Genomic DNA, 12,796 nt, shown 5'->3' with positions numbered 1-12,796 from the left:
TCAGAACTATCTCTGTTATAGTTTGACATCACAGCTGAGAGATATTTACAGCACTGTACAGAAAAGTGGACTTATTTTTAAAGATAAATTAAAAGATGACAAAACCCACCCTCCAACAAGACACAAGACTTGCTGACATTCAGGTAATTCACTGTATTTCTCAAGTCTTAAAAAAAAAAAGGTGTTTGTTCTAATGGAGAATTAAGCATGTGACTGTTTTGTGAACAGTGAGCCGGGGTGGGTGGTTATACCAATAAAGCAGATGATGGAAACAAACACTGAGTCACAGCACTGAAAGAGAAGCACCAACAGAACAACAGCTGTCAGTGAGCGAGAGAATAGCACCATTTGTAGCTGTACAGAGACAGAAAACAAGGAAGGTCTATCAAGAAGCTACTTTTAAAAATGTATTTTCATACAGATACATAATGAACATGGTATGAATCTAGTATGCATGCATGAGCGACTAGAACTACCCCTACAATTTCTGTCTTAACAAGCTTTATTGGACAGAAGATGTCTGCTGCTTCCCTCTATCGACCTTCAGTGTCAATGCCAAGACAGAAAGCACAAGTTAAAGAAGAATCAGTCTTACACAAGTATATGATTACAGATTCTTTGATTAGTAATGGGAAATAACCCTCTGCTGAGTTAAACAGGATGAACAACATTTAAATAATAGAATATATTTCAAATCAGGTAATTCTATGCAAGTCTGTGATGAAAACAAGGTATTTGTAGCTTCCCTGGTTATCGCTCTTCGTTTCCTGGTAAGAGAATCTCACCTAAACCTCTTTTGGAGAGGCTGAAGGAGATAAAGAACAGGTACAAAATGACCAACATGAGAAAAAAAAAGTACTCCCCCTCCAGCCTATTCTATAATAGAGAGTACAGAGTTCAGCCAATGAAGTGGGATGCTGTAGGATGGTACAGTATGTAGACAGGAATGTTAAAATAGTTACAATGGCAATGATACCATCAATTTAATGACTACAATCATAGCTTCCTTTAGGGTTCCAAATCCACGTATGAGAAAAATATCTGTCTTCCTCCAGGCACAGCTCAGAGCCAGCTCAGACTTAAATAGTGGACTTTGCACGAAAGAAAAAAAAATGCCCAACTGCGTAATAAAAAAGGTACAAGACAGGAAGAAAAACTGATTCAGTGGTTTTATCTGTTCTATTCTAGATCATTATGTTTTCTGATGCTTCTGAACAACTGCTTTGTTGTGTTTAGTATGTCTCCTGATGAATTACAAACAATTCACATACTGGAATGATTAGGTTGCTACAGGCTGGGAGAAGATCAAAGTAAAATTTCAGTTCAGCGTGTGCTGAGTCACAGGCGTTCCACTCTTGTCCATAACAAATGTCAGTCACTATCTCTGGAGGTCCAGAGCTGGGTTTTTTTGGTGTGTGCTTTTGCCCTCCCCACCTCCCCCCATTATTACTACCACTGGGTACAACATCATCAGGGTTTGGACAAGAAGCAGCGCTGCGGTGTGGATGGTGCATATCTCACTGCTCAGCAGCTGGAGGTTCCGCCTCAGTCTCCTGCTTCTCTGGCTGAGATTCTGGAGGGATGAGGTACTGTACCTCCTCAGTACTGATTGCCACTTTATCTGGTTGTAGCCATCGCTTTAGATGTTCTAGCGTGCTGAGGGAAAACAAAGACACGAAGTGAAACAAAAGAGCAACAAAGCCTCACAGGAAGGTATGAAAACAGTGTCAGGAAAATCCCCCATATATATTTGTTGCACCTCCATAGGTATTCCTGTTGCCACAGGTAAGGTCTGTCACAAGGCTGATCCATGTGCCAGAGAGCGAGCAGAATCTTTCATTCTACAAAGACATTCTGCTAAAGTGGGTCTTTTAAAACTATGGTTAAAAGAGTTTTACGCTCCAATTTTTCTTGATAAAAATAATCCTCAGCGGGTACATCAGCCTTTACATTCTTGAAGTACTAGTTTGTCTGTGTAGCCAAAGATTAAAATTCAATTTCCAGCTTTCTGGGCTGGAAGTGAAAAAACTGGCGTTAAAACAAACCAACTGACCAAACCCCACAAACTGCCTATTTGTGATGAAGATTAGGAAACATAGTGGGGAAGGGAGGGGAACAAAACCAGAACAGGAAGCACATCTAAAAATGTGTGACCATTAATAACTCCAGAAGATTAAAGAAGAAAAAGGCAGTGGGCTTACATTCTAGAATGCTAACCCCACTATGGATTCTATAGATGTTTATATACTAGCATAATTGCTGTCTTACAGTCTCTCTCACAATAACTGATCTGACCAGAACAGATCTACCCCCGTCTTCGCTTAAATGCTGGCTATAACCCTAAAACTTTATTATAATTCTTAAATGTATGCCTCTGTGTGTATGCTCATCTTCTAGAAGTGGGATTCAAGTCGTTAATACTGCCACAACAAAATTAACTTGCTCTTTTACAAAAGCAGAATTTCCCTTGGTAATGTCCTTGAAATTATCTGATTGCTTAAAAGTTAAGGTTCGTTTAATTACGTTGGTGGGTGAGTATCAAAGACTTTGTCACCATTCAGGAGTGATCTCCAACTTCATAGTCAAATTCTAGGGAAGAAAATCCTTCCATGGATAACATCCCTAGCCTCTAAAAACAGTAGAAAGATCACATACGTCTACAAAAGTTTTAAATATAAATCATATTGAAGTTAACTGGTCAAAGAAAGAATCTAAAAACTCCTTTTGAACATGGATTATTTTTCATACTTTAGACTCCCAAACTAGCTTAAGTAGATTTTCTTCAAGGGAGAAAAATAATCTTTACAGCTAGAAGCAGTCATGAAAAATGACAGTTCAGAAAAGAAATATGGAGAGCATTATAAGTGATTTGGAATGTGAGATGCTAAAGAAAACGACTCTCATCTTAATTCATACATCATCTGTAAAAGGGTAATGGGTGAGAGTGCACAAGCATTGTAGGAGAGGCATGGAAGAGGGAACCGCTCAGGAAATCTAATCTCAGGACTGGTACCAACCCTGTAACGAACGTCAAATCCCACTTCTGTCTGAAGCAGTGCTTATCTGGGACCTTACCAGATGCAGGGAATGGCCTGGGGTTTGCTTTTAAAGCTAAAGCTTAGTAAAAGCAATCTGAGACACATCAGACATCCCCCACTTCACTCCACTCCTTCCCTACCCCACATGTGACAAGAGAAATTATCAAGTAGAATCCAGTTGTTTCCACCCTGGATCCCCTCAGTTTAAGGGATGCAAAAATCAGTGAACAGCACTGAAAATTCAAACCAAATGTGCTCTGTGTGTTCCCCTCTAGTACGATGCAAACGGTACTAGAAAAGTCAAACTCTTTCAGAGAGCCTGTGACAGCATTACCGAGTTGCAGTGATATTTTTGTCACAATGCCCTACCACAAGTCCTGACAAAACCTTATTTTAGTTTTTAAGAAATGAAGTCTGTTTGCCAACAAGTGGTAATTCCTTCTCATCAGTTTGCTTATTACCTCTCATCAGAGTCATGTCCCTCTACATAAAATTCAGACTCAAACTTCTCCTGCAGAAACCTGTCCCAGCATTCCTTCTTAGCCTGGGAGAGAGTGCGCAGCATATCCTTGGAGGTCACCTCCTGAGACAAGCCTTTAATTCTCATCAGTCTTCTCTCTGTGAAGAGCCAAAGGAAGGGTCTTCATTATCTTTACTGTGTTTTTCCAAAAAGGAAGAAAAGAAGTATCTGGACTTCTTTATCAAAAAATTTAAATTAACTTTTCAAAACTAAGTCATATTTTAAAAGTAATTTCCCCCCCTGTATTTCAAGTCTGCATGACTGCATTTCTTGTATGTATACAAGATGATATTTTTTAGGCGATGTTTCTGAAGGAAATAAGGTTTATGCCATCAGTCAACTCTACCCATTTTTAAGTTTTAATAACTTGCACACACACTGTTCAGTTTCCATGAAGTCACACAGGAGGGTACAGCTCTCACAGCCATTTAGTTCCCACAATTTCCATGCAAATTGGCACGGAATATAAATCACACCAATTGCAGTGTGAATCCAAATAATGCCCTAACTGAGGGGGGAAAAAAATGTGAGTGCAGCAGTATTATTGGTCAGTTATCTCATAAAAGAATGTGATATTGTGAGTTCATCTGCCACAGGGGACGATGAAAAGCACCTCCTTACCAGACGCAGGGTAATCCAACTACAAGACACAAAGCTACAGGAAAGCAAATTTTGTTAATTCCTCTGGTCACAAAATCCCATTATAATAGTTTCCTCCTTAAACTGGCTCAGGTATTGACTTGTAATCACACTTTTTACTGAAAAGCATGTCGCTAGTTGAACTGAGCTAGTTCACAACACTGTTGCCCACCTGTTAAGCTTTCTGGAGGTTGTCTTGTGTCGTGGAATTGAGCTGTCACCAAAAGTCTCTGGCCCTAGCAATTCAGAAGACTTGAACTATCATATCTGTCCAAACACACAGCCAGGCTGATGCTAGGATTTCACAACCACTAATCCTAGCCAGGTACAAACATAGAGCAGGTTTATTTCTGTTGACCTAGCCAGAATATACAGGAGAAACTTTGTGCTACTGTTATGCTTTCATCCTGGTTGTGAGAAAACACACAGATCTAGTCTGAAGCCTGCTTGTAAAACTAAATCCACTGGCATTTTTTTAACAAGTTGGAACTGCAGCAGTAATTAACACCAGAAGAGTTAATTTTTGCCTTGTCGCTGTGGCACCCTTGATCTGATACTAAGAACTCTATTACTTCATAGTACACTATGTAGTCTAAAACGGCAAGTAAGGCAAGATGTAAGCTCCAGCAGAAATGAAAGCTTAAAAAGCCACTTCTGCCACCCTTTCCTCCTGGCCTGTTTCTGTATGCAGCCTCCTATGCAAGCCAAGCCAAGTATGCGTGGGGCTGCACTGCAAATCAGGTTACAAACTGACCCAAGGTAAAAATAACTCCCCAGGATGGAAGGAAGGGGAAAAGAAGAACTGTAAAGATGGAATATTTTGCTACGAGCCGAAGGAGCAGCAGTCCAACTGCTGGAGAGCAGGGGAACCCCAAAGCTTCCTCCTAACAGGCAACAGAAGCGTCCTTCCTGGGTTGGATGCTGTTGATTGCAATGAGGCCTCTGAAAGGAGTACAAAATGCTTACAACGGGGTGACAAATTCTATGGCCTTACAGCTAAAGACTGCAGCACTTAGTGGTGCTAGGATGTTAGCTCCAGTACCGGTAACCTTATCATCTGTCGTAGCAAGTGTTTCTATCAGCTGTCACACTGTTCCAAATCAGTTTATGGCTTTATAGGTTAAAGCAGGAATTAAGAGAAGCAGTCACCCCAAGAAAATCTGCATGATCTGTCATCTCAAAATACAGATTCCAGCAGGCATGATTTGGGAAGGCATCAGAGCTGTCTTTCCCATACCCGTCCCCCTCCTCTCCAACCAGAAAACAGGTCACAGAAAGGAATCTGACTTTCCTGTTTGCACTCAGAAGCATCAGCTGAGACTCCATAAAAGGATTGAGGCAAATACTGGTAACACAAAACCACCTCGGATCTATAGTATTAGAGTTCAGAATGCATCTCCCCTCCTCAGGTCAACCACAGGGCAACTACACGTTCTTCAGTGAAAAAACAGCGGTGTCCCTATCCCACTTATTTTTTGGGGAAACCCCAAATTCTTTGTTTTGTACTTGATAAAAAGTTCCTTTCTGCGGCATAGCTGAAGAGGCTATGACCGTGCTTCTCATTTGCATTAATGCACTTGCAGTAAAGGAGTTTGAGTTGTTGCATGACAACTTTCCAACCAGAGCTGTCAGCACCGTCACCTCAGCTGCACAGTCAGCACCGTGGCTGTCACCAGGCACCTATGCGAATGGCAGAATCGAGCCTAACCAGGCACTCACCTAAGGAAGCCAAGTACACTTCTGAATCGTTCAGGGGTGCCCAGGGCTTCAGGTTTGTTTGGGAGGAGCCACCTGATCCGCCACCCTGGCTTCCTCCATCAGCATAGGAATCCATGAAGGAGTCTGTAAAAGCATCGCTGGCATCCTTCTGGTCGGGACGTGGCAGACACGAACAGATCTCAGCCCAGAGATCCTCGCTGGACCTGGTGACCGCGGAGTCGACGCTCTCGATCATTCTCATGGTGAAGTCCTGAGGTGGAGGCAATAACTGATGAACACCAAGCAGCGAACCCTCTGCCAGGCCACTGCCCTCCCTAGGTCACATCACCAGAGGTTTCAGGGCCCTCTCATCCCACGGGAGGCGTGACCCCCCTCCGGGGAGCGATGACACGCTCCAGTGTGTCGCATTTACACCCACAGACCCAGCGGGCCCTCAGGGGGGCAGGCCGCGCGGCCCCCCCCCGCCTACCCCGGCGGCCCCTGTCACCGCCGCTCCCCGGGGCCGCCCCAGCCGCTTCCTCGGAGACACGGACGGGACACGGAGAGGCCGCTCCGGCTGCCGACCCGATCCCCGCACCCGCCTCGGTCACCGCCACCGCTGCAGCCGCCCGCACCGTAAACATGGGACACCGCAACGGCTTCTCACCGCACATCGATTGCCCTGTGGATCTGGCCAATCGCCGCGCTGTCCCTCCGGGGAGAGGGCGCCTATTGGCTCGTCGCCCAGCGGAGGGCGGGGAACGGGCGGGATGCGTGAGGGAGGCTGAAGCCGTTGCGGCGCCATCTTGGCAAAGGGCGGAAGTTTTCGTGGGGGGAGGCGGCAGGAACCGTTACACCTGGCGGCGGGCCGCGGGGGGTCTAGCGCGGCTGCGCGGTGGGTGCCGGGACCGGGGCCGCTCGGGGGGGCTGGTGTGGGCGCGGGTCCCCGGCGGGGAGCGGACGGCCTGGAGCCTGCTCTAGGCCGGGGCCGTGCCCTGCCGGTGCCGCTCTCTCTAGCGAGGCGGGCGAGGGGGGTGTCGTGGCTCCGGGGCCTGGGCGCGCTCCTTTGCCGGCTCCGCCGCGGCCTTTCCCGGGAGCTGCCGCCCGTCACCGCCGGCCCTGTCCCCCCCGCCGCGGTGGGCTGTCCCCTCCCCGGCCGCAGCCAGCTCCTGGGACATCGCCTGTGCTGAGCCCGCGGTGCTGACCCCGCGCAGCCCGGGCCAGGCGCGTTGGGGCGGGGGGCTCGGTCCGAGGTCCCCGTCAGAGCGCCGGTGCTGAGCCTGCGCTCGTAGCCGGCCGCCGGCCGTCCCTGGGATGAGCTGCCTGCTGCCCAGCACCGCGCTGCTCATGGGGCTGCTCCTCGCCAGGACCATGGCCTGGACTTCCAGCGGGAAAACACACCCGGAGCTGGTCAACAACCTCTACAGTGAGTACCGGCACCGTCCCCCGCCGGGCACTTCTCGCCGCTGCCGGTGGAGCCGGTTGGCGCTTGCTGTAAGGATGGTCAGTGTTGTTACACGGTGATTTGAGCAGTGGTGCTGCTCGTTCTGCACTGTTGGCGTTAATATCGCCTGAATTTCAGTGCTTAGGAGCGTGGCCAAACGGGCCCGAGGGAGGTGGTCCTGCCCCTCTACTCTGCCCTGGGGAGGCTGTGGCTGCGGGGCTGTGTCCAGCTCTGGGCTCCCCAGTTCCAGAGAGACAGGGAACTGCTGGAGGGGGTCCAGCGAAGACTACAAAGATGGTGAGGGGACTGGAGCATCTCCCCGATGAGGAAAGGCTGAGAGAGCTGGGCCTGTTCAGCCTGGACAAGAGAAGACTGAGAGGGGATCTTATCGATATCCACAGACATCTTAAAGGGCACGTGTCAGGAGGATGGGGCCCGGCTCTTTTCAGTGATGCCCAGCCACCAGACAAGGGGCAACGGGCACAAACTGCAACAGAGGATGTTTCAGCTGAATCTAAGGAAGAACTTCTTTGCCTTGAGACTGACAGAGCCCTGGAAGAGGCTGCCCAGAGAGGCTGTGTGGTCTCCTTCTCTGGAGACATTCAAAACCCACCTGGATGCACATCTGTGCAACCTGTTGTAGGTGAACCTGCTTTAGCAAGGAGCTGGACTAGATGATCTGCAGAGCTCCCTTCCATCTGTGATCATTCTCTGATTTGTCCCAGTCTGAACTGGTTCTATTTCTAATTAGAAAAAAGATGTTACGCCAGCAGTGGCAGGAAAGACTATCCACAGCCTTCCTTCCACTCCTCTGGGATGGTAAATGCATGGCACTTTTTAAAATGCTGCAGCACGTGGCATTGCTCTGGCGTGTAGATGCTGAGCCTGGCAGACTGGGATGTGCCTCCAGCAGGATGCCCTGGGACTGGAGTGTTGCATGGTGCCCCCACTCTGCTCAGGACAGTGGGCTGGAACACCTGCAAAATAGCTTGGAATTTCCCCTGCTGCTAAAGCTGATTTTTCCCTGTAGGAGTTCCCTCAGTGATGAGGTGTGAAGGGATGTTGAATGTTTCTGCAGTCATTGCTCTTGATTTTATTTTGCTCACTGTGCCAGTGTTCCTGAAACCTGAACCAGAGTCTCAGCTTTCAGGAGAGAAAGCGTGACTCAATTTATTATTCATTACGTTTGGCAGGCCCAGAAACGTTGGGGGGGTAAGTCACCATCCTCTGAGAGAGGCTGGGCTAGTGGCCTGGGACCATACATGATTTCAGTTGGGGTAGCAGAAACTGAAAGAGGTATACTTCTATCCGCGGTTTTCTGTCCCTTCCCTGATCACTTATTAAGGTTGAATTCTCCTGGTTCTGCTAACTGCCTGAATGTACTCCTCCCTTCCAAATCTCCTCTTGCTACAGTACTGAGGATTTGAGTCCTTTCTCTCTCTGTTTTTCTTCTTCTCCCAGAAAAAGGGATAATTAAATCCCAGCGAGTCTTTGATGTGCTATTGGCTACTGACAGAGGTCACTACATCAAATATTTCCCATACATGGATTCTCCTCAATCTATTGGTGAGTAACTTAAGGCAAAGTATGACTGCTTTTACAGTGTGCCTGTTGACTGTGCTTGTCATGCTGATGGGGGCATGTGCGATGGCTTGGCAGGTCTGTGTTTTCTGTGCCAGGTGCTCTCTCCCCAGAACAGTGGCTGAGTTTTATGATGGGTCAAGCACAGCAAACCCCATCCGTATTTCAGCTGTGGGATCCAGAGGAATGAACAATGCAGCTTTTCCAGGTTCAAAATGTTCATTGATTACTGAGTCTTGCTCAGGGAGTGGAAGCGAGCGCAGGCTGTGAGAGCCGTGGGGTGTTTTGATGAATGAGCTGGGGGCTGGAACGCCTGGGAGACGCAGCACTGTGCAGCCTTGCGCTCCTTGGCAATCCCATGGAATGAGATTTTAAGTCGGTGAAGTGCTTTAGTGTAGCATATAAGAACGCTTTTTTATTTTTAGGGGAAGTGGGGGAGAATAAGGAACTGTGCCTATTGGTAATTTTAATTGCCGTTTCTTTATCGCATTTGTCACCGGTTTCCTTCTAGGATACAAGGCTACAATCAGTGCACCACATATGGTAAGAGGAAACTTCACTTTTAGCAGAAATGGAGGAAATTTTGTTTGCCATTTTTTATTTTTCTTCAATACTAAAGTAGAAAGATAAACAGATCCCATGGACATGATTATCATGCTTGCTTCTTTAGGCACCATATATCTGAAGCTTTTTTTTCTTTTTAAGAAGTTTGCTGTAAACACTTTTAAGTTACTTTAGAAGTGTGCATAGATAGGAGTTCCATGCAACTGAGGCTAACCATTAATGTTGCCCTTTCTTTGCATGAGACCTTTATTCCTGCTGCTTCACAACTTGTTACTGAACCTTTTCCTATATGCTGTTCTGCAAAAAGATTTTCCAGATCAAACACTTGATTTTCACTCTGAATGTCAGACAAAATGCCAGGTGTGCAGGTGTGCTGTTTAAATCAGAGCAGATAATTGCTTAGAGCAGGTTTTAGGAGAGGAAACTAAAATGGGATGTTTCGCACCTTCTTGTGGTCTGCACAGCATGCCCATGCACTGGAATTGCTAAAGGATCAGCTTGTGGAAGGTGCCAAAGCGCTGGATGTTGGATCTGGAAGCGGATACCTTACAGCGTGCTTTGCCCGGATGGTAAGCTTGCAGGACTCTGTTTCTAGCTGGTGAGGTGCATCAGGTTGGGTAGCTTGCCATAGCCAGCACGGGCTTTCTGTTGGGAGAGGGGGAGGTAGTAAAACCAGATACAGTCATTTTTGGAAACTAAAGGGATGCTGTACCTGCCATGAGATGTTTTGTGTGTTAACCCAGTTCAGATCGAGAGGAATGTGTTACTCTACTGTGCAAATCCATTGTAGGTTCTTCTTAGTTTGCATCCTAAGTAGTCACAGTCTGTTTCATTGTTTTCTAAACTCATGGAATTATTTGCTGTGAAGTGCTAGAAAGCTGGTCAAGTTACTCTTCTCGGGAGGTTACTTAGCCAAGAACTGGCCCTGCCATGGAAGCTGCTAATTCTACCAAAGAATTCTTTCTTTGGAAATGGAAGGTTACCAGGAATCCCTGTAGGCAGTGTCTGTGTATCCCTCAAGTAGCTAATATAAGTGGGGCTACTCAGCCTTAAAAACAAGGGGGTAGAGTATTTGCAGCTCTTGTTCAGAAACTCTGCTCTTCAGTTTCTTCCTGGAAATTCTCCAATCCCTGCGGTAAGTTGCCCTGTAAAATACACCTCTGTACCATGTAGGTGTTTCTCTGCTGTTTTTCTGTTTAGATGGGCCCAACAGGGAAAGCTGTGGGTGTAGAGCACATCAAAGAGCTGGTACATGAATCCATCAGAAACGTCCAAGAAGATGATCCGACTTTGCTTAGCTCTGGCCGTGTAAAGCTTGTGGGTGAGCACTCTGGGATCCCGGTGCGTGTTCTCTCCTGTGAATGCATTAGCTCTGGCTGCCTGCAGAGCTGCGCTCCTTGAAGCAGTTGTTCCAGTTGGTGGTGATGCTTGCCATGGTGTTAGCAGAAACCACTGCTAAGTAAGCACCGTGCCACGCTGACCTGAACACTGCAGTGTAAACAAGTAGTATTTAATGTTACAGGCAGTCTTATCACACACCTTACTTCCAAGTATGTAGAGACTGTCTTAACTCAGTAAAGACTGCCTTCAGAGGAGAGTGGCTGTACCACGTCTGGGTTTTAGTTGATCTGAATGGGTGGGCTTGGTTTTTTTGTGAGGATAACTTGAGTCAGCTTTCCCTGTATCTGGAATCTCAAGCCTTGCACAAAGCTCTGCTGTGTTATTGCAAAGCCCTCCTGGCTTTGGCTGTTCCTTCTTCTAGCATGGCTCAGTTCCAGAAATCTCTCCCCCTTTTCAAAAAGTAAACCAATGCTACGTTTTGAGCTGACAAGTCAGTGCTCTGATTTGGGAATTCAAATTGCTGTCACAATCTCGTTATGAATTTTTCATTGCCTATATTATAATTGAAAGGATATAGGAAGGATTATTTTTGTGTGGATTTATCAGAACAGAAGTCTCTTCTCCATGCTTTTTCCTCCTGTAGTTGGAGATGGCAGGCAGGGATACCCTGAAGAGGCTCCTTATGATGCCATTCATGTGGGAGCAGCAGCAGCAACCGTACCAAAGGAGGTAAGAGTGAGCATGCTGGATGTTTGTTGCTATGGGCTGCCTGCCTCGGTAGCTGTGGAAAAAAAACCCCACCAAAACCCAAAAACCAAACTAATAATTAAGGAACCACTGGAAGCTTCTTTTTCTCTGTTTTATGTTGAGCTGGCCAGTTTGTGCTTTTTGAGGTGGTGTGACCGTCACAGTGTGGCTTATTTCTCTTGTCTGGGTTTTTTTGGCTCTGCTGATTGTGATTTGTCTGCTTGCCAGTTGCTGAATGAATTGAAGCCAGGAGGCCGGTTAATATTGCCTGTTGGTCCTGAAGGTGCAAACCAAGTTCTGATGCAGTATGACAAAACCAGCGATGGGCAGATCATCGAAACGCAACTGATGGGTGTGATCTATGTTCCTCTGACAGATAAGGAAAAGCAGTGGCCTCGGTAAAAAATTCCTCTCCCTTGAGGAACGCTTCTTCCTCACAGCTGCCTCTGTGAGCTTGCTCTCCTTGACTGCTGGCTTTACTGACGGAGTCCTGGATTCCTAGCAGATGCTGTTTGTAAAACAAAAAAACAACAACAAAAAAAGAGAGAATATGAAGAAAGAGGCTTGGCTGTGGTAAGGTGCAGCAGGAGAGCAGGATTTATCTTCTAGTAGATAGGGCTTGCAGACTGAGGACTTTTGAGCCTTTCCCCCCCTCCCCCCCGGAGCCTGTGCACTTTCATAAACACCATAGCCGTGTTGATTCTGTTGCTGAAGGCCACAAATAGTAACTGTTGGTTTTTCTTTGCCTCAGGGATGAATTCTGATGGATGGATATCTCTAAAGTGACCTCAGAAAGCTCCCGAATGGGACTTGTGGCTGTAGATGGCCTGTATGGTTTTGCCTGTTGAACGGCAGCTTTATCGGTGGACGTGCCTGCAAAAGGCAGGCGGTGCCTTAGCAGGGCTCCTGACGAGGGATGGAGAAAAGGTGTTTCTCCAGCAGCAGGCCCAGGGGAGGCTCTCGGGGCCATGCCTGCTCCCAGAGAGTGAATGGATCCAGGTAACTCCAGCACTGATAAGCTATAGATAACAGCTGTTCACAGAGAATTCCAAAAGCAGACAGGAATTCTTAAACCTTCGCTAAAAAATACTCTTTAATATTGACTACTCTGCCTAATGCTTTGAGAAAATAAGACACAGTTACTGTTCTGGAGCAGCAATGTACCCTGATTTGTCAAAGTTTAATTACAAAAGTGTGTTCTCTTCGTGTTTTGCCTCAATTAAC

At 46.8% G+C, this 12,796-nt stretch overlaps 2 protein-coding genes across 6 annotated transcripts; one reads left to right on the top strand and one right to left on the bottom strand.

Annotated features, from left to right (window-relative positions):
* Positions 1-381: 381 nt before the first annotated feature.
* On the bottom strand, positions 382-6,593 carry CCDC32 (coiled-coil domain containing 32). 3 transcript variants are annotated; one of them, XM_080405067.1, is made up of 4 exons: positions 6,531-6,593; positions 5,917-6,166; positions 3,500-3,656; positions 382-1,656 (listed from the first exon to the last, which is right to left on the bottom strand). In XM_080405067.1, the coding sequence occupies exons 1-4, from the start codon at positions 6,567-6,569 to the stop codon at positions 1,518-1,520; spliced, it is 585 nt and encodes a 194-aa protein (XP_080261193.1). In that variant the 5' UTR covers positions 6,570-6,593; the 3' UTR covers positions 382-1,517. The 3 variants fall into 3 exon arrangements, with proteins under 3 accessions (XP_080261193.1, XP_080261192.1, XP_080261194.1); XM_080405066.1 differs by having other exon boundaries at positions 6,450-6,541; XM_080405068.1 differs by lacking the exon at positions 6,531-6,593 and adding an exon at positions 6,386-6,524.
* Positions 6,594-6,706: 113 nt separating this feature from the next.
* LOC308070684 (protein-L-isoaspartate(D-aspartate) O-methyltransferase-like) lies at positions 6,707-12,776 on the top strand. 3 transcript variants are annotated; one of them, XM_080405062.1, is made up of 9 exons: positions 6,707-6,790; positions 7,188-7,321; positions 8,801-8,905; positions 9,432-9,463; positions 9,949-10,053; positions 10,685-10,805; positions 11,469-11,554; positions 11,801-11,970; positions 12,324-12,776. In XM_080405062.1, exons 2-9 carry the CDS (start codon positions 7,210-7,212, stop codon positions 12,334-12,336), a joined length of 744 nt encoding a protein of 247 aa, XP_080261188.1. In that variant the 5' UTR covers positions 6,707-6,790; positions 7,188-7,209; the 3' UTR covers positions 12,337-12,776. The 3 variants fall into 3 exon arrangements, with proteins under 3 accessions (XP_080261188.1, XP_080261189.1, XP_080261187.1); XM_080405061.1 differs by having other exon boundaries at positions 6,717-7,321; XM_080405063.1 differs by having other exon boundaries at positions 6,716-7,321; positions 11,801-12,776.
* The last annotated feature ends 20 nt before the right edge of the window (positions 12,777-12,796 follow it).

Source organism: Falco punctatus, assembly GCF_963210335.1.
Source record: "Falco punctatus genome assembly, chromosome: 10".
Taxonomy (NCBI): domain Eukaryota; kingdom Metazoa; phylum Chordata; class Aves; order Falconiformes; family Falconidae; genus Falco; species Falco punctatus.
This window is presented reverse-complemented; position numbering and strand designations above follow the sequence as displayed.